Raw genomic sequence first — 19,010 nt, 5'->3', positions numbered from 1 at the left:
CATAGGTACGACCCCTCCTTGAACCTCAAACTGCAGACCAAGGTAAGCCCATACCAGTACAAACACACATTTATCCTGTTATGGATATCTATATTTAATTTATTCAGATATACCAAATAAGAAATAGATGTGCGTCATCTGTGAACGCGTAGTTGAACATGCTCTGGAAAAGCGTAATTTCCTGATTTACAAATATAACTATAAATAACCACAGCCATGTCCGCGCACCGCTGTGCCAGTTAAGACCTGCCTTTCAAACGTGCTAAATATAGACGCAAAAATAAACACAGCAATCAATTTCAGGTTTGATAAATCACTTTGCGCGTGCTAAAATAACATATTTACATTTTCTCCTTCCATCACACGTAAAATAGCGTGTAAACGCCCCATATTGCATATGCATTAAGGCAAGAATGCTAAATGGGTTGCGAATGCTATTTTGCCCGTCTGAGGGACGCACTCCTCGTTGCGCCCTGTAAGTAGATCAGCATCAACGCTAATCTGCGTGTGCAATCCAGTTTGCACACGTTTTTGCACGCGCAAGGCTTTAGTAAATCAGGCCCTAGGTGTTTAATTGCTTGGAAATTAAAAGTATTTGTTTTTTAAAGGCTAAGAATAACCTTTTTTTATATCTACGATGGGTCTCAGCAGTCTGAATAAACACAACAGTTCCACATCCTTTCTAGTATGCATAGGCCACCGTAGTTCCCCAACACACTTGGGAAAAAATGTGAGTCCTCTGCTTGTGACAATCTGCAGTCTCACCAATAGATGTTGCTAACTCTTGCAGAGTGGACCTTTAACACTAAGGTCACACACAAAAAAAATCAGCTGATGTGAGCCTTTGATGGACATCTTCAGCATCAGCATTTGTCGTTAAACTTTCATCATTAAACCTTTGATTCACTGACTAAACAATATGCCAGAGTGAATTAAAACTGTAACTAGACACCATCAGTATAACAACCCTGAGTCAGGGAAACATCGTCTCTGCTCTGTAAATGAGCAGAGACAATGAATTTGCATGGTGTACAAAACCACTTTTATATGGTCAAAAGTCAAAAACACTCTCTCTGGGATGTTTTTTGTGGACTTCCTAAGAGGATTCTCTACAACAAGGTCCTCTCAATCCTGGTCCTCGGACCTCGGGAACCTACTGTCCCGCAGGCTTCAGATGTTTCCCCAGGACTAGGATTAAGAAACCCTGTTATAAAAAGATATAAACCCCCGGCAAACCTGATTGCAGTCCACAAAAACATGCTATCAAATGATATGAGGAGGCAACGGTGGTGGTAAAAAAGAACAAAAAGTACAGCCACCACTTCATCTGTCAAACATGGTGAGGGTTTTTTTACAGCATGGACCTTTGTGGCTGCCAACAGAAGTGGCACACTGCCATTAATTGATGATCTCACTGCTGATGGTGCAGCAGAGTGAATAAAGAGGTAAACAGGGGCATTCTGTCAAATGCATCAGGACACATTGGTCATCATTCAGTTAGACAATGAGCCACAGCAACAACAAAAAAAAAGCTTTTCAGGGTGACGAGGTGGCGGTTCAGTGCTGCAGAACCCACTTGTGAGAGACAGTGAAATCACTGTCTCTCATCCATGTTAAGTAGTTAACATATGCCCAATCCTCCATTATACACACTCATTATCCCACTGATAATTGCACTCTATTATTAAGCATACCACATTCTCCCCTCCACAGTGGCTTGGGTCAAAGTTGCCACAGCAACACTGTGTGACAGTAACCATTGACAAATTCTGAGCTTAGTCTTAATGATAAAGTGAGAACTCCTCATACGGTAAGAGACAATATATGATAGCAGTAATGATACGTAATTCACAGACAAGAGGAAATAAAAACCCATAGCTGTATATATAGCATATACATATATGTGTATATATATATACATACATACATGAACACAAGTTTGCATTGCACAGATTTAAATACTAAATGAATAGTATACGGCTGGACGTGTTGTGATCCGGCTCACAATCACCGGCTTTCAGCAGTGCTGTCGCTTAAATCTTGAGATTTTAGAATTTTCCTTGATAAATGTTGGAGATTAACGCATCAGGATTTGTAAAGTCTGATCTACAGTTACGCATTGTTTGGTTTGATTCTTGTTGGACGTCGCGCTCATGACTCTTCCAATGACGACAGGCAGTCTGTCGACGTCACATTTTAATATCGGCTCAGCTCGTTTGGAACCTCGCCAGAGCAGGTACCAAAAAAGTACCAGGTGCTATCACCAATGAGTAGTGCTAGATCTGTATTATGAACAAATTTAAGAAGGAAGGTAAGGAGAAAGGTTCATATATGTGAGCCCTTGGTGTGTACCATTTTGGTGCAGAGGTGTTTGCTCTGCTGGTGACTCTTCTCGTCCTCTGATTGGCTGGTCAGCTTTATGACTCTTTCAACACAATGGGAGTCCACGGGCCGCCACCGATGTGCCCTTGTTTGTTACTGTTCACGCCCTGCAATGCTTGATGTACGTAGACTGTCTCTCTCACAATGACTGAGTAACGTTAAATGCAAATTCCAAGATCCTTATCTCATAAAAGAAAATTACAAGGACAACATTATGAGATCCCAAGGACAATAACTTGGCCAACTGCAGAGTGTGCTGTAAATCAATAAAAGTGGATGCAGCTCTTTTGCCCTCCCAGCTTTGTCAACAAATTTGGTGATTGAATTTGAGGAAATTGATCCTGGCAAGTCTTTAAATTTGATCTCAACCAAGGTGTGGGAACCCTAGAGTTTTCTGGAGTAGGACGAGGAAAGGTTTACCAGAAAGGGCGAAGATATGTGATACTGCAGGTCTAGAATAATGTCCGCTCAGCTGATTCCATACTCCTGAAAAGCACTTGTTTAGGGTCAGATATGTTCAGTCTGTCAGGTTCTGTGAAATACTGCTCGAGCCGACTGCTTGAAACAAGCACTGGCACTGAAAAGCCTTTTCCTGTCGCCATGGTGGTGTAGATAAAAACTGAGTCATGTGACATCCGGAGCTGTTGGCTATGGCAGAGCCAACAATTCACAATCCACACGTCTGCCAATTAACCTGAACACATGTCTTTACACTGAGGAAACCAGTGTATTTGTAGAAAAACCCACCAAGACAGGGATGACGTGCTAACTCCACAGGCCCCTGCTCAAACCAGGATTTGACCTGAGAGGTGACAGTGCTGACTGTATATACTGTACTCAAAGCGGACATGTGCCTGCAGTGATGATGGGATAGTTAAGCTGTCTCCATGTAGGTTCACCTGTCCTCCCACATGGGCAGGACACATCCAGGTATCCCTGTGTCTGTGGTGCAGGAGGCACTGAGGCATCATTATTGGCACATACATGCATCCCCCTGCTTGGCTCTCCATGTAAAACACAACATTACTCATCCACCCCCGAGCACCTGAGAACTGCACAGCACCAATCAAGCTCCTGCACTGTGATTCACAGCGTGAGGAGGAGATTTGCATAACAGGCAGCATCATATTCCATTTCCCTGAAGTCAGTCAGAGAGTCAAAGAGCTATTTAAAAAAAAAAAGGGGAACTATGAATGTACTAATTATTTACTGGGTTCAGCACTTTAACATATGTTGAACTTTTTGTGTTTAAAAAAAACCCATCAGAAATACCTTTTTGAGTTAAAAAATAAAAGCCACCCTTAAAGGGGAAGTAAGTAGTTTATAGTGACATCTAGAGGAGAGGCTGAAATTTACAACAAAGACCTGCTGCTCTGCTCACCCCCTCCCTTCCCTGAGCGCTACGGTATCCGCAGACGGTCAAATGTCGTCCTCGTCGTCTTTCTCCGTGTCAGCAGATGAGGTTCGTGAGGTGAGGGAGAGGGCGAGCTACCGCGGCCGTAGCAGACGAAGCGGAGAGAGTGGAGGCGGGACTTCCGCTACAAGTAAAGAGACGCTTGATTTGTTCTCTCGCGTTTGTCCAGGCTCCGGCAGAAACATGGCGTCTCGCTGCTAACAGTGGCTATGCGACCGCGGCCCGCGACCATGTTATTTTAAATGACTTTTTGAAACACTACGAAAATGAAACAAAGAATATTATACAGCGACTAGACAATGCAGGAGCACATAATATGTATACAAAAGTGGATTTTGGGTAATATAAACCCATAAATACTACATATTGTCCCTTTAAGTGAGAACCAATGGAAAAATACAGATGAACTCAGTGACTGACTGAAATTGCACACATCTCTGTAGAGTTTTATACAAGATTTTAAATATGGAATGCTATAATTTACTGTGATATTATTTCTCTTTTATATGACTGATATAATGCCTGGAGATAGACGATATGAATATGATAAAACTACCTGACTGGATTGTATAGGTGAAGTAAAAATAAGCCTTAAAGGTGCCATATGTGGCCAAAAACAGTTACTACATTCAAATTCAAAATACAGAGGTCTTTTAGGTTTCTTTTTCTGACGTAACTGGCAACCCGTGGTTGCTCGGCAGCTGAGACTCTACTGACTGCAATGATTGGTAGACAGGTAGGTGGCACCACATGCCAAAACGTGATTTCAAAACATAAACATGATTTGCAGTCTGCAAAATATGTTTTTTTAATGTAAATATTTTGTCTGTACTGTTGGTGTTGGTGAGTTCAGTTTGTTATATGAAAATTATTCCTGAGTCTCTGTGACATAGGAGGATTTTATCGCCAGTTGCTTTAGATTTATTACATAATGCACCTTTAAGCTTCAGCTTATTTTATTTTTGGTTATCACTCACTTGCCACTTTATTAGGTTCATCTGTTCAACAGCTTGTTAACACAAATATCTACTCAGCCAATCACTTGGCAACATATCAAAGCTTTTAAGCACGTAGACATGATGGAGGTGACCGGCTGGAGATCGAACCACGAATCAGAATGGGGGGGGGGGGGTGATTTTCACGCACAACCATTTCAGGGTTTTATAGAGAACTGACCAAAAAAGAGTAAGAGACAGTTGTCTGAAGGCAAAGATGTATTGATGATGCCAGAGAGTCAAAGGAGAATAACCAGACTGGTTTGAAATGATAGACAGAAGGCAAGTCTGTGAAGGTTCTCAGTCAAATTAACTTAAATGAGTTCTTTAGGACTAAAGAAGCCTCTCAGATGAGATGTGAAACGTCTTTAACTTAACGCAAACAAGCACTCATCAAACCATGAAGTGCATGCGCTACAGCAGTGGAAAACCACACAGGCTCCAATAAAGTGGTCAGCGGGTGCATCGTGTCAAAATGATGCATGAAAATAAGTCCACATAGGATCAGATTGTTCTTTTCTAAAACACATAATCATCCTTTTGTGTCTGCTGCACTTTAAGCAGCACAGTGGAGTGTTGATGAGGCCACAGAGTCTACTGATATCTGACAGAAGTGAAACCATAACCAGTTAAAGCCCAACACTAGCCTTAACCTCAAATTATACTTCAGAAATTCCCCCAATACTCGGAAAATTATATACCGTCGCATTTGGACCAGGTTTTGGTCTACTGGTCCTGATAAGGTCAGTGTTTATGCCAGAAAAGGTCCTAAAGAGGTAATGAATGCAAGTACACTCTCTCTCACACACACAGGCCTTTAGGATGACAAATATGACCCATTTTCCTCCTCTTATGTGTAAAGGCTCGTAGAGCAGAGCTGATAAATCACTGTACGACAAACATGATGTAGATCAAATGAAGAATGTTGAGGAAGTTGATCCTAAAATGTGCCAGATTACGAACACAAACGTGCACTTTTCTTCATAACGTGTGTCACAGAGAGGATCACGAGCACCTGGAAGAAGAAGAAGAACACTTTGCTGAACAAATGTCAGCTGGAGGAGGGAGGTCAGTGTGCTGTCTGTTAATCATTTGTTGTATTCGTGGCCGGATCCACTGCAGCAGAGTCTCAGCCCACTGACACGGGACAGTCTGTCTGTCTGTCGGTGGCTGTAAACACGTAAACACGTAAACACGTAAACACGTAAACACTTTCTCTCTACCAAACCAGGGATCTTACCCTCGGAGAGCTCCAGATCCAGCTCCGCCAGCTGGTCCCTAACCTCTTTAGGCAAAGCCGACAGATCAACACCGCGGTCGGCCATCGTTGGAAGCACAGCAGCGGCGGCGGCGGCGGCCTGCGGGATGTTTGCGGGACGTCAGACGATAGCAGCTGCTGTCCAGCATAAAGTCAACAGACACTGATCAGGACGCTGCTGTGGCGGTGTTTACTCCATCTTCGTGACTCCCTGACACCGCCATGACTGTGGATAGATGAGAACAACTCGCCAGAGTCTCCGTCAGTCACGTGACCAGGGCTGGTGACGATAATTACTGTGACAGGACGCTGGGATGGAGCGGACTCCCTGCGCCCTCTGCTGGACATTATGTTACAGCTCACCTCTACCACAGACGGAAACCGGGCAGTTTTATGGGGTGCCGAATGTAAAACTTCAGTCACACTCACTTTTCTAGCTGACATATTTTGAATGTTTACCTCACTTTTCTCACATTTAGCTAATTTTCTTCACATTTGAGGTACACATTAAATGGTGAATCTAACTGCCAAATCTAAATTTAAATGCTAAATCTAAATGCTAAATCTAAATGTTAAATTCTAAATGCTACATCTAAATCCAAATTTTAAATCTAAATCTAATTGTTAAATCTTTATCTAAATGCTAAATATTAAATCTAAATGTTACATCTAAATATAGATGCTAAATCTAAATACTAAATCTAAATGTTAAATCTCAATCTAAATGTTCAGAAAACCCCACGCCTGTCAGCGTCTACAGACCCACCCACACCTGTCATGGATGTAAATTTTAGATTTAACATTTAGATAATCGTTAGCATTTAAAGTTAGATTTGCCGGTTAGATTCACAATTTCATGTGTACCTCAAATGTGAAGAAAATTAGCTAAATGTGAGAAAAGTGATGATGTCCATATCTGAACAGAAAGGTGTCACAAAGTGGTTATAAAATTTATGTATTAAGTATGTTTTTTTGGTATCCTTCACCTCTTTTGACAATTGACCTGATCCAAACTGTACTGCTGTGGAAACATGTTTGTTCAGATATGGCTGAGGTAATGGCTTTTCATTGTTGATAAGAGTGTATTCAGAAAAAGAATATGCTACACTCGAATACCCCATAATGTCAAAGCAAAGCAGAATTCTCCTTGTGTCTGCTCGGACCTGAAAAGGTTCCTGTGGGTGTGAAACTAAAAAAGAGGCTGTGAAGCTCTGTTGAGCCGAGAACAAGGTGTTCGTTCTCTGTGAATTTAACACTATGAACAAACCCTATTACGTACCGTGCAAATAATCATGTGAGCCATTGTTAAATGTATTTGTCGTACAGTCATGCTCGACTCGGTGACTAAAACGTAAGACAGGGAGGCACAAATTGGGGCTCAATGGAAATATGTTGATGAATTTTTCTTTGTCTTTAATTTATTGTATTTTCCCGAGACAACTTATTAATTAGTTGACATTATACACAAGTTATTTTTCCCATCTTGAGGCCTGAGTATTTGACAAAGATCCCCCCATACAGGTATTTTCAAGATTTTTTTTTCTAATGTGGTTCAACCTCTTGTTAAACACGTAAAAGACATCTATGCTCTCAAACAAAATAGGGGAACATAAAATCATGTGATGGAAAAAAACATTGTGAAACGATGACAATATAAAAAAAAAAACGTAACAGTGTGACAAGGGAGGACACAACATGATCGTTTTGGAAGTACAATGCAGTACAAAAACAATCTACAGTTTAAAACTCGAATTTCAAAAGAAGCACCTTGCACACGAGTGAAGTCTACTTCGCGATATAAGACGTCTTTTCAAATGTCAGAAAGCAACCAGGCCTATAGGACATTTGTGCGTCCCTTACAGATGAGCATTCATCACCAATCTCATTCATTCATCGTCTCATTTTCTCCGCTCACCTCTGAATTTACGCTTTCAACTGGAATAGACCAAACCGCTCTCAGTGGCTGGGCTACATGCATCAGCTAAATGCAACAACATTGATATTCAATAGAAAAATATATTGCACTACTCTGTCCTCATCTGAAATGTCAGGATAAATTATTTAAAAATGCATTAGGTTTGATTATCGTTAAAGGGCCTTCTAAAGCTAACCATTTCAAGGACTGAGGATGGAATTCTAACAGGGAACATTTTAGCATCAATAATTTGAGGCTTTTGAGAACACATCAATAACCAGTGATAGAACAATGAGGAGTAAAAAAACAGTGGTATGCACCAGCCTTGAATTATCCATGCAGCCAATAGGGTTTGATACATACAAGATTAATGTAATGTCATTCAAAATGGCTTAGAACTAAGGCTACAAAGCTCAGACAGACACATACTCGGTAAACTGTGTATACAGTTATAATTTGGTTTGTTACACATTCGGCTGACTAAACCATTGTGTATTTAAGGATAGTTGATGGGAAAGGGGAAAAAAGACAAACAAGAGTGAACAGTGAACAGAAAAAGAGTATTAGCAACACTTAGCAACGCTGCCTTTTGCTGTAGTCAGTGACTCAGCCATCTCTCGCAGTACTTTCAGAGTCAACTAAACATTATGCAAATGCCCAGTTTTAGGCATACAAATTATTTCTTACATGAAAAATACAAGATAACTTACAGTAAAACCGTCAACTTGAAAAACAACCAACCTCATCACAGCCAGCATGTGGGACAAAACTGCACTAAAGCTGCATTTTTATGTGAAAAAAAAAAGATTTTTCATTCATACTTTTCAGCCCAACCTGAAACCTTTTTCAACTGTGGCATTTGAATGAGAAATCCCCCCCCCCAAACCCTGCAAAGTGACTTTCTGACAGGTTATTCATATTTACATACATAGAGACGAGGCTTCTCTGAACAGGGAGCCTGCTGTGGTGGAGGGCTGATGGAGGCACTGTGCCAGCTCTTTGTGTGATTATCATTGGCTGTGTGGGGAGAGAGTATCTTAGTCTGGGGTGAGAAGGAAGGTAGAATCCCTCTATTCAAACAATTTGCACTCGTCCGGCCTCCAAATGCCACTCGAGTTCATACTGGCTACCTGCGTCAGCACATCATCTAGAAGTTGCCTGTGACTGCGGTGCCATGACGACTCCTCCCGGCTGGCCTGATCCCATGCCGGCCAAGACCGACATAGCCACCGCCTCTGCAGCGCGGACGCTCAGCCCGTTGATGGTGGCCCCTGGGCTGGAGGCCGAGGCGGGCGGGGACGGCCCGTGTTGGATAACAGCTGCCGGGGAGCCGATGGGTTCAGTCGAAGCCTCTCTGGAGGTTTCCTCTCCTCCTGCAGCTAGAGACAGAGAAAGAAACATTCACCCTTAGAAAGGTGAGCGAGTAAAAAGAACACATTAGATGGATGAGATGATAAATGGATCCTGATAAAAGAAGGGACACAGTGCTGGGAGCTTGTCAGTCAGATTGTGACAACACATGGTTACCTAGGAAAGCTGCCTTCTTCTGCATGACAGTGACAGGACAATCTTTGTGAGCCAGAAGGAGCTGCTTGAGCTGTGCCACTTCATTCCTCAGTAGGCTTACTTCACCCTGATGGCAATATAGAAAAGTCAAGCACATTAATCATTCCCAGCATGCCCCTTCTCGTCACATTATCAACGAAAGTAACCTGTGAGCATGTTTAAATATTCACTGGCTCACCGACAGAGAGACATTCATGCTGGCGAGATCATCCGCCTTCTTCTCCAAGGAGTTAACCCACAGCTTTCGTTTCTGTCTGCAGCGGGATGCAGCCGCTCGGTTTCTCTCCAGAAAACGCTGCCTCCTCTCATCAGGATCCATCTCTGAAGCTCGTCGCCGCCGACCTCCTGTTGGCTGAGCAGGAGATACCTGGAGAAATAGGAGGTGGTGAAACTGATCACATCTAGGGCTTCATTCACAACACTCCCATCTTCATTTTGAAAAAACACAAAAACTCTGCTGTGGTTACACCGGTCACGCACACGACCACTGCCCTGAAAACAGAAATTTGAAAATGCTACTGGTGCCATTTTAGTTTGAAAGTGCTCCAAAGCTGCCTTTTAGTCTGGAAGAACAGAAACAGGAACATTTGGAAATTATAAGGCAGCTAATTCCAAGGTGCTTCCAGAACTCGACAATCCACAGTGAGAGAAAAGGTGTGAATTATTTTAGATTCCGTTTCACCAACCACCTGACTTATCTTTACTGACAATGTTGTTTCTGAAACTAAGAAAAGAACTGCACAGGAGAAAATCTGTTTCTAGCTTGTACCAGAATGATGTCATGTTTTCAGGTGTGCTAGTAGGGATACATAGGGCTGCCAATATGTAGTTGAAATACATGTTTTGTTTTTCCTTATTATCTAAAAAACACATTTTCAAATCAAATAGAAACTGAGTGGTAAGAATGTTGCCTTGGTTCTGTGCATGTGCTGAGGTCGGGACTGGGGAATGTTTAATTACAGAGATTTGTTTTAACAAGAAGGAAGATTTTCCTCAAAGGCATCAACATGCTGTAACTTGAAAACGTCCAGTCAAAGAAATGAAACAAAATGCTTTGTTATAAATGCATTAGTGCTAATTGCAGACTATGTGATTGCTAAAGCCAAAACCAAACGCTGAATATGCTTCCCATCTTTCCCTCATTTCATTCATGCATGTACTAAAAAAATTATTTTCCAGACGGCATAAAATGAACACAAACAGTCAAAAACTGTAATAACTTCAGTGCTCTATTAAAGACTAAAGACAAAACCTGTTCAGTGTGGGGCAAGATATAATATAGACATACACAAGAGTGTGTCAGCCTTAGTTTTGATCAATCAAAGGCTCTTATTTGCTGTCAAGACTTGAGGTGTGTAGAATAGTCTTTTTTTATTAAAAGTCCATATACATGTATTACTTAAATCATCTTAATTGCCTTGATTACTTGTTTTAATTTATAATGGTAATTACTTACCTGTTCATAGTTTTTAAATTTGTGAATTGTTTGTACTACACTGTGCTGTGTTGAAATGCATATTTGAATTGTAATAAGGGAGTTGCCAAATATTTGCACAAATATATTTTAAAATTTCCAAGGCAGTCAGATGCCTGGTCCTACCTGCACAATTGCTGTGTATGCACATGTGGCACGTGTATTACCTGTGGCTGAGCAGGTGAAGGTGCATCAGAATTTTGAGTGGGCTGGTGGCTCTGCTCCTGCCGCTGTGGGACTGCAGGGATGGATCCTGTTCCACCACCAGCGCCGTCTTGTGCTCCTGGGCCCTGATGAGTCAGAGCTGCCTTCAATCGCTACAAATACACACAGGCGTGTAGGTCAAGTGATATTTTAGTGATAGCGTGAGATTTTAGAAAATGTGGCTGTATGAGGTACAGACTAACACATTGTCAGTGCTGACTGAGCTCTGTGCACCCGCTGCTGGCCGCCTGCCTTAACAGGAAAAAAAAGCAAACTTGTTGTAACATGGCTGACAGTAGGGACACAAACAAAACTGATTAAGCCATTTAAAAAAAAAAGCTCAATATATAAACATTAAATCTGATTCACATGTAGCTATCACAGACTTATCTACATGCTTGGCCATTTAATCTCAGTTTTTAAACCACATGCTCTCGTGCAACGAATTCAATAGAGAAAATAATAATTTTTAGATTGCAAAGACATGGGGGGTGATGGTCTATTGCGGTCTCATTGTGATTTGCAACAATTAGGTCAATTATCACAAAGGATTTGGACATGATGCTTCAAAATGACATGAAATTACTGATGGAGGCAGCAGTGGATCAGCAACTCCTGTGTGCCATGATATAAAATTGCTGATTTTCTCTATGGACTTCAGTACAGGGGAATTAATTAATTAAAGTGACAGAAACTTCAGCGTGGAGTCAGGAAAGACTGACTAATGTTTAGATAGAATGGTTGGATAGAATTCTTAAAATATTAGACTAAAGCAGGCATATATTTTATAGGGTGCACCTTCTGTTGAGTGGCTATAATATTTTTTAGAGTGTCCCCACTCTCGCTGGCACCCGTGTTACAGTGGAGTGAGCGTGCCTTTGTGGCTTTTGAGAGCAAGCACAGCTCAGTCAATTGTGACAATTTTTATTACCTCATACAACGACAACTTAAAAACCCGAACTATCCCTTTGAGCATACAAAAAATGTACAGGTCAATATAACCTCTCACCATCTTGGTCTCAGAATGCAGGCTATAACTAGAGGGAGAGGATGAACCACTGCTCGCTCCACCAACTGGGGGTCCTGGTATCCCCGGGATGTTAGGCACTGAGTTCACTGGCCTTGCAAGCTGCACATGTCAACAAATAGCCATTCAGAATAAAGGAGTAAGAAGTCAGAAAAGATATGGTGAAATATCTTGCAAATGTAATGTTAAATCTTTGAGCGTTCTGAAAATGACATACAGATATAACTGAGGTCATCTGAACAGGACTGGGCAGGAGGGGGACGGTCTGCCCATTAGGAAGGTGCCTCACCAATGGATAAGAACCCGTTGGGGAACTACGAACAAAAATCAAATCATTGTTAACACAGTAAGCACTAGGGTTAGGAATTTCACACATTTTAAGAGTCGATTGTCGCGGTCCACTTCTCTAATTTTTTGTCAACTTTTTTTTCTTTTTTTTACAGCAGCAGTAACAGCAGCAACGCGGGGGTGGAAATTATTCTACACTGTACTACTTCATTTTAGGCTCAAAAACATGGCTGTAATGTCCATTATTGACCATCGGAACAGCGGTAATAAATATGAGGGGCAAAAAAAAGCGGACTCTCCACTGGAACGCGCGTGTCGCCACTCGCCAGACGGCTCAGGTTTTTTAACCTGGGCTCGTTAGGTGTCCACCAGAGTGAAGTACAGTGATCCTGACTGGGTGAGATGCCGTCTTCATTTGTGTAGCGCTTGTGTTATGTCCCCCACCTAGGGCTGAACGATTATGGAAAATAATCAAATTGCGATTTTTCGTGCCAATATTGCGATGCAATTATTTTTTAAGGTCTTAATCTTCTGTATTATTAAACAAAGACAAGCAATACATCATAAGTATGGCCAATACTATATTACATAAAAAATAAACTGTTCTTTCCTGGAAGACAGACCTCTGTTATGATGACATGAGGTGATGCATGAATAGATGATTTTTATTTAACTACTTCAATCACAATAGCATATTTGGTACTTACAAACATCTGAACATAAAGTGCTGAGAAGGAACCCTGGTGTTAAAATGAAAGTCAGTCACAAGTCACACAAAGTGCAGATTGCAGATATATATATATATATATATATAGATATATATATATATATACACATATACACACACATATTTATAAAAATATGTGGCTTTACCACACTCAGTTTTTTCGACATCTGTGAACTGCTAGACAGTCATTAAATGTAATAATAATAATAATAATAATAATAATAATAATAATACTAAATAAATAAAAAAATAAATCAAACATACACACAACCCGTTTTGAAGTGCGTTCGTATGGTGTAAGGGATGGGAATTTTCAGACATTTTGAGAGTCAATTGTCGAGGGTCAAAAAAAACGCGCACACACACGCTTGGACACGCACAGTCACTGAACAGCTGTTCGGACAGCGGCCGAAGCTCCATAGTCACCTTACCAACCCGACCCTCACCTATTCCATTCACAAAAACGGGCCTTGACTCGTCTCCGCAACGCGCGCATGTGAGAGCGCAGGGAGCCTGCATGTGACCAGAGTGCAGCGTCTGTGGTTAGACGATCTCGTTCGATTATATCACGTTTTACACGCGCATGTCACGTGAACAGCATATAATCGCAGCCTTTACGGTTAGAAAATTGCACTTGATCATATTGCGATATTATCGTAAATGCGATATATCGTTCAGCCCCACCCCCGTCCTAAACTTAAGCGCAACCTCACGCGCACGCTTGGATGCGCACAGCCACTCGAGAGAACGAGCCGGTGACGCACGCACCATCATGCGCAGAGCGCAGGAGGCTCCCTGCAGCATCACCTTTTCGTGCACAGCTTCCTCAACCTCTGTGGTTGTGAACTTTACGTGTTTGTGAACTTTATGTGTTTGTGACACTTTGACTTTTTTTACTCGTAATTTTTTTGTCGAGGTGCGCACATGTCGATTGTCGATCGATTTGACGACAAAAAAGTCCCATCCCTAGTAAGCACCTAGACCAAGAATTTTTGGTTAACGCAGGAAACTACTCAGCTCTTGTAATGTGACAAAATGTCAGAAACTGACATCCAGGCAAATCATTTCAATGGAGATTGGATTTAATCCAAACTCTGTAGAAGTGGTGTTTTTGTACAAACTATTCTTAAGGAGTTTTGCAAGCACCACAAACGAACATATGGGAAAAACAAGTAACAATACAATTTACCCGAGCTGTCTGTTGGAGGGTGGCGCTTGAGTGATGACAGATGTTGGAGATGGCAGAGTTGGGTGTAGGGAGTCATTACTTAGGTGAAGTGGAAGAGAACCTGGACGCACAATGGTGGGAGTAGGAGCAGAGCTGGGCTTGATGGGAATGTCCTGCTGATAAATCAAACAATAAAATGTATTTTATATTGACAATTAAATTAGTTCATTGCCTCTCCAAAGACAGAGATTTATCATTAATGATTACTTGTGTCTTTTGGGATATAAATTATCTGGATTTTAATGTTAATACAGTTAGTGATTTTGCTGGCCACCAAAAAGCAGTCTAGCAATGCATTGTACCTTGCCTCTCACCCTTGAATCTCCACTGTCATCTGACATACTTGAAGAAGAATCTGGACTTCCAGGAGGGGAAGAATCTACTTCTAAAGGACCCTCATCATCCTCATCTTTTACTTCAGATGGTGTTTGTAAAGGTGCAGCCTTGGTGGCAGAAAAAAAGAGAAAATCAATATAGACATTCACACTGTCCCATTTTATCTTACAATGCAAGGAGACCAACAGTGTGCCATTCATTGAACATGCACATCCATCCTTTATCTCACCGGATGTTTTGGCCTCTGCTCATCATCCTGTGCTTTGTTAAACTCCTGTTCAAAGGAAGTGGCCAGTTCATTGAATAACCCAACCTCCTCACAGTTCTTTAAGAAGCGTGTGGGTGTTGGGGTCTGGTCTGAAAAAAGGAGGAACCAAAAAACATAAAGTACATTAATGAAGAGAAATACCACCTTTCCAAACGACAATACTTTATCATTAATGTTCTTTGTTCAATAACCACTGGTGTAAATGATAATATCATTACCTGCAATAATAACAGAGTCTGTTCTGGCAGGACCAAATATTAATGTCATTTCATGCTTGTGTTTGTGGACTGACAGGTGGTCTTCATTGGTGAATCTCTGTAAACAATCACAGCGGAAGAAAAAAAATATGGTTTAGTGTCTTAATTGTGTCTAGTATGCTGCTGATAAATCTGATTTAAAATGAAGACTAGCACTTGGTTTCTATGCCGATGAACAACAGTAAGGGCTGGCACTGTAAAAGCAGCCTTACTTGTACTTGACGATTATCATAAACTACTTTGCCATTGTGTGCACCAACTTCTCTGTTAGTTCGCACCAATTTTAAATGCAGTGAGTCTGTGGCATGCAACAAGAAAAAGGCAAGGAGGATTTGTGTGTTATGTTGTGTTTCAGGGCTGGACAATCAAGTCGGTAAGGAAATCGGTTTAAGGAGACGTGCATATGAAGTAATATTGACAAATTATACCTGCCCACATCCAGGGACATTGCACACAAAAGGTCTGTCATCCCCCATTTCAGACACAGGTTCTGCAAAAGAGAGCAAATGCAAAGGAAAACTATCTTATTATGTTTTAACTAATGGTGCAAGGACGGAACAATTGATTAATGTCACTGTATAATAGTAAATAAGATGAAACAGTATTGTCGATCAGTTATAACCAAAACAAAACTCAAACCTTGTCCAAATTGATATTGCACAGTGGAATTGTTACACAATCTTATCACGAGATTTTGATATGGTTACCTCCCGAGCATTTAAGTTAACCTGCATCATTAGCCTGCATCTATAAACATGCACCTGTTGAGGACCGACTACAACAACTGTTTTAGAGAAATGCATGAGCTGACACTAAAAATATGGACATTTATAGAAACCCATCGAGAGGTCGTCGGGGCTCAAACAGGCCGAAGATAGTCGGCCTGTTTGTATCATTTGCTTCTATCTCGTCCGAGGATAATCGAAGACGAGCGTTTAGCGATGAAGCAGCAGAGCCAGAACTGCTGCCACACAGCCTGTCCTGCAACGTTATCATACGAATTACCCCGAGGTAGTTCGGCTCCATACTACTCTAATCTAACGGGGTGTCTGGGGTGAAGGAGTAAAAGGTGGATTAAAATAAAATGCCAAATATTTGGCTAACATCTGATTTGGTAAGGGCCTTAAGCTCAAATGGTATCCGTGGCACATCATTTTGTTTACGAACAGTCGTGTCATGATAAGGAACGTAACGGTTAACATAAAACACACAATATGCAACCTCACTAGGCACAAGGCAAATCAAATACGCCTTGTAAAGAGATTCCAGCGTGTCTGACAGTCACAAAACAGCTAGCTTCGCTAATGCTAACCGTAGCCTCGCTAGCTTACCTTTGGAAACAGGTTCGCCAAGTTAGCCGCAAAATAGTAGCATGCTAATGCTAAATAAATATGTGCTCGCGTATTGGTGAATGGACACCGACTCCGTCGCTTTAGTATAACTCCATATTATGCGTTGAACCGTGTGAAAATGTCTCACCTATCGTGAGGACAGCCTCTTCACTCCCTGCTCCAGACAGCGCCGCCGAGCCGCCGAGCCGCCGAGCTGCTGCTGAGCCGCTGCCTCCCCGTTGTTGACACTCTGACACTTCCATTGGCCAAACACCGCGAGAACCTTAAGTTCGCTGAGTATCATGTAATATAATGTGGCGTTATGTTTACAGTTTTATCCATTCAAACACTTCACAGAACATGGATATTTGTTTTTATTTTGAGAAACAGGATATGGACATAGACATGTTTTCTTCCTTATTAACATATTAATAAATGGTATGACATCTATTAATAAGCTGTCTGAAAGACAACCCAACCACCAATCTAAAAATATAACTAGACTTTATTTTGAGACACTGAAAGGACTAAGAAGTCCAAACGCTATTCAAACTATGAAAGCCTTAAACTCCTCTTATTTGGAATGTACATACACCCGGTCATGTGTATCCTTCCAGCTTGCTTTTTCATTACTTAGATTCCATGCAAAGTAAATGAAGGGGGAAAAGCAACTTCCTGAAACTCCCCAGTAAACATGATGCCAATCCATAAGATCCTCCTACTCTTGTGTAATCTCTTCTTAAGGAAATACTTCTCTGAGGAATCAGCATTACACCCAATGAAAATCCTGATTCGAACTTGAAACAGCATGTTGTGCAAATTTCCACATGGACAAAAGACAAGACTGTTAAAAAATAAATCTTTATTTTCATACAATATGCTCAGTGACTAAGTATGTATGTGTTAAAACCAGTGTCTACTTGACTGACAATTGCAATCTCTAGTTTGATTGAGACAGTTGTATGCAGAAATGTATTATGAGACTGATTGCATTGGCAAGTTAACAAAATGTACTGTATCATTTACACGTAACAATGGACAGACAAGCATGCAAGAGTACATGGTAAGCTTCACTCCAGTCAACTGTAGTTACTATAAACTGAGATTTGTATTGGATAGACTCCAGTATCACGGCCATGCTTTTGACAACAAATGAACCAGCCTGATGTGCTCTAATTTTTTCTGTTCAGATGAAATACTGTTAAGGCACTGGAGGTTTGGCGAGTGAACAGTTCCATGTAGTCTGAGGCAGAAGCCATCTCTCTTTTGCAGCCAAGTTTACACTGACAGATATAAAAAAATCATAAACTGGAGGGGAGACAACTACTGACTAACAAAATACTGTACATTGACAAAAGCCTGTTTTATTCCGCTGAACCTGAAAATGTGCAATTCTTTACCATCACAAATTTGTTTGCAACACCACAGGCCATGCAACTGAAATGAAAACACTAAAACTTAAGTTCAGTGTTTCTACACAACCTTTCCAATCTTGCTTATGTAATTATATAAAGCCACAGGATTTAAGGACAGTGCATTAAAGTTATCACAGCTGGTACAAATACATTCTGTTCATATTCGAGTCATCTAAAGATCACCATTTAACAATGTTTTCAATACAGTATTTCCTTCTAAGAATAGGCAACACCGCAGTCCCCAAATATTACACAAATACCACTGAAAGAAAATCACTAACATTGATTCAAAAATGGAATTTAAAGAGCTTATGCAGCAGGAAAACAAGTGCACTACAAATTGTATCTACACCCAAGAAAGTACACAGACATTTACAAATCAACATGATTTGATAAACAGACTACGTTCATCTAAATAAAAACAGTTGCAGGCAATGTCTCCAAATCACAGCCAAACCAAACAGCCACTTTTAATCAGCAGGTGACCAATTGTTACTGAAGGAAGAAAAAAAACATCCAAACCACCCTGCATATCATGTTCAAGAAATGTACATGTAGGTATTAGTTACACCTCTTACCCTTCTCTAAATACTGAAAATGAACTCCCCTGTTACTATATTCACATGACAAGTACTCATGTGTTCTTCTCAACTATTCAAGACTATACAGTGAGTTATCATGGTGAATAACTACAGTTTACTGGATGACTTTAAACTAGTCACAGTTAAACAGATCTGGGAAAAGATTAGCGCTGAAACGACGGTCACAATTCTGACATCAGAGTCTGGTGATATAGGGGAACAATCTTTCTGCATCTGCTAATATCTAATAAAGCTAAACAATTTAGAAACAAGATACTGATTAGTACAAGAGTTAAAAAAAATCATGATCAAATCATGCAAAATGCAAAAAAAGTAAAACTATT

At 40.9% G+C, this 19,010-nt stretch overlaps 2 protein-coding genes across 5 annotated transcripts in view; both read right to left on the bottom strand.

Annotated features, from left to right (window-relative positions):
- The window catches only part of dip2bb (disco-interacting protein 2 homolog Bb), a 66,105-nt gene extending 59,839 nt beyond the window's left edge, over positions 1-6,266 (bottom strand). The window contains exon 1 of the mRNA XM_083892308.1: positions 6,032-6,266. Coding sequence (XP_083748434.1) covers positions 6,032-6,116 — 85 coding nt within the window. The 5' untranslated portion in view covers positions 6,117-6,266. The remainder of the gene's footprint in view (positions 1-6,031) is intronic.
- A 1,201-nt stretch (positions 6,267-7,467) lies between these two features.
- On the bottom strand, positions 7,468-16,931 carry atf7b (activating transcription factor 7b). 4 transcript variants are annotated; one of them, XM_083892309.1, is made up of 12 exons: positions 16,819-16,931; positions 15,768-15,829; positions 15,301-15,397; positions 15,044-15,171; positions 14,781-14,921; positions 14,440-14,594; positions 12,453-12,549; positions 12,218-12,337; positions 11,172-11,321; positions 9,709-9,897; positions 9,492-9,597; positions 7,468-9,343 (listed from the first exon to the last, which is right to left on the bottom strand). In XM_083892309.1, the coding sequence occupies exons 2-12, from the start codon at positions 15,813-15,815 to the stop codon at positions 9,108-9,110; spliced, it is 1,467 nt and encodes a 488-aa protein (XP_083748435.1). In that variant the 5' UTR covers positions 15,816-15,829; positions 16,819-16,931; the 3' UTR covers positions 7,468-9,107. The 4 variants fall into 4 exon arrangements, with proteins under 4 accessions (XP_083748435.1, XP_083748436.1, XP_083748437.1 ...); XM_083892310.1 differs by having other exon boundaries at positions 14,440-14,591; XM_083892311.1 differs by having other exon boundaries at positions 14,793-14,921.
- Positions 16,932-19,010: the final 2,079 nt, after the last annotated feature.

This window comes from Microchirus variegatus (genome assembly GCF_963457635.1).
Source record: "Microchirus variegatus genome assembly, chromosome: 7".
NCBI lineage: Eukaryota > Metazoa > Chordata > Actinopteri > Pleuronectiformes > Soleidae > Microchirus > Microchirus variegatus.
The sequence above is the reverse complement of the archived record's forward strand: the minus strand, read 5'-3'. Positions and strand labels throughout refer to the sequence as shown.

Bases quoted from the DNA above. Each gene is read 5' to 3' on its own strand.
- atf7b (XM_083892309.1), bottom strand. From the start codon at position 15,815: ATGGGGGATGACAGACCTTTTGTGTGCAATGTCCCTGGATGTGGGCAG. The intron at 14,595-14,780 runs GTACAATGCATT...TTGATTTATCAG, and splicing joins ATTCAAGGGTGAGAGGCAAG to CAGGACATTCCCATCAAGCC. The intron at 12,550-14,439 runs GTAAATTGTATT...TTTTGTTCGTAG, and splicing joins CCCTCCAACAGACAGCTCGG to TTCCCCAACGGGTTCTTATC.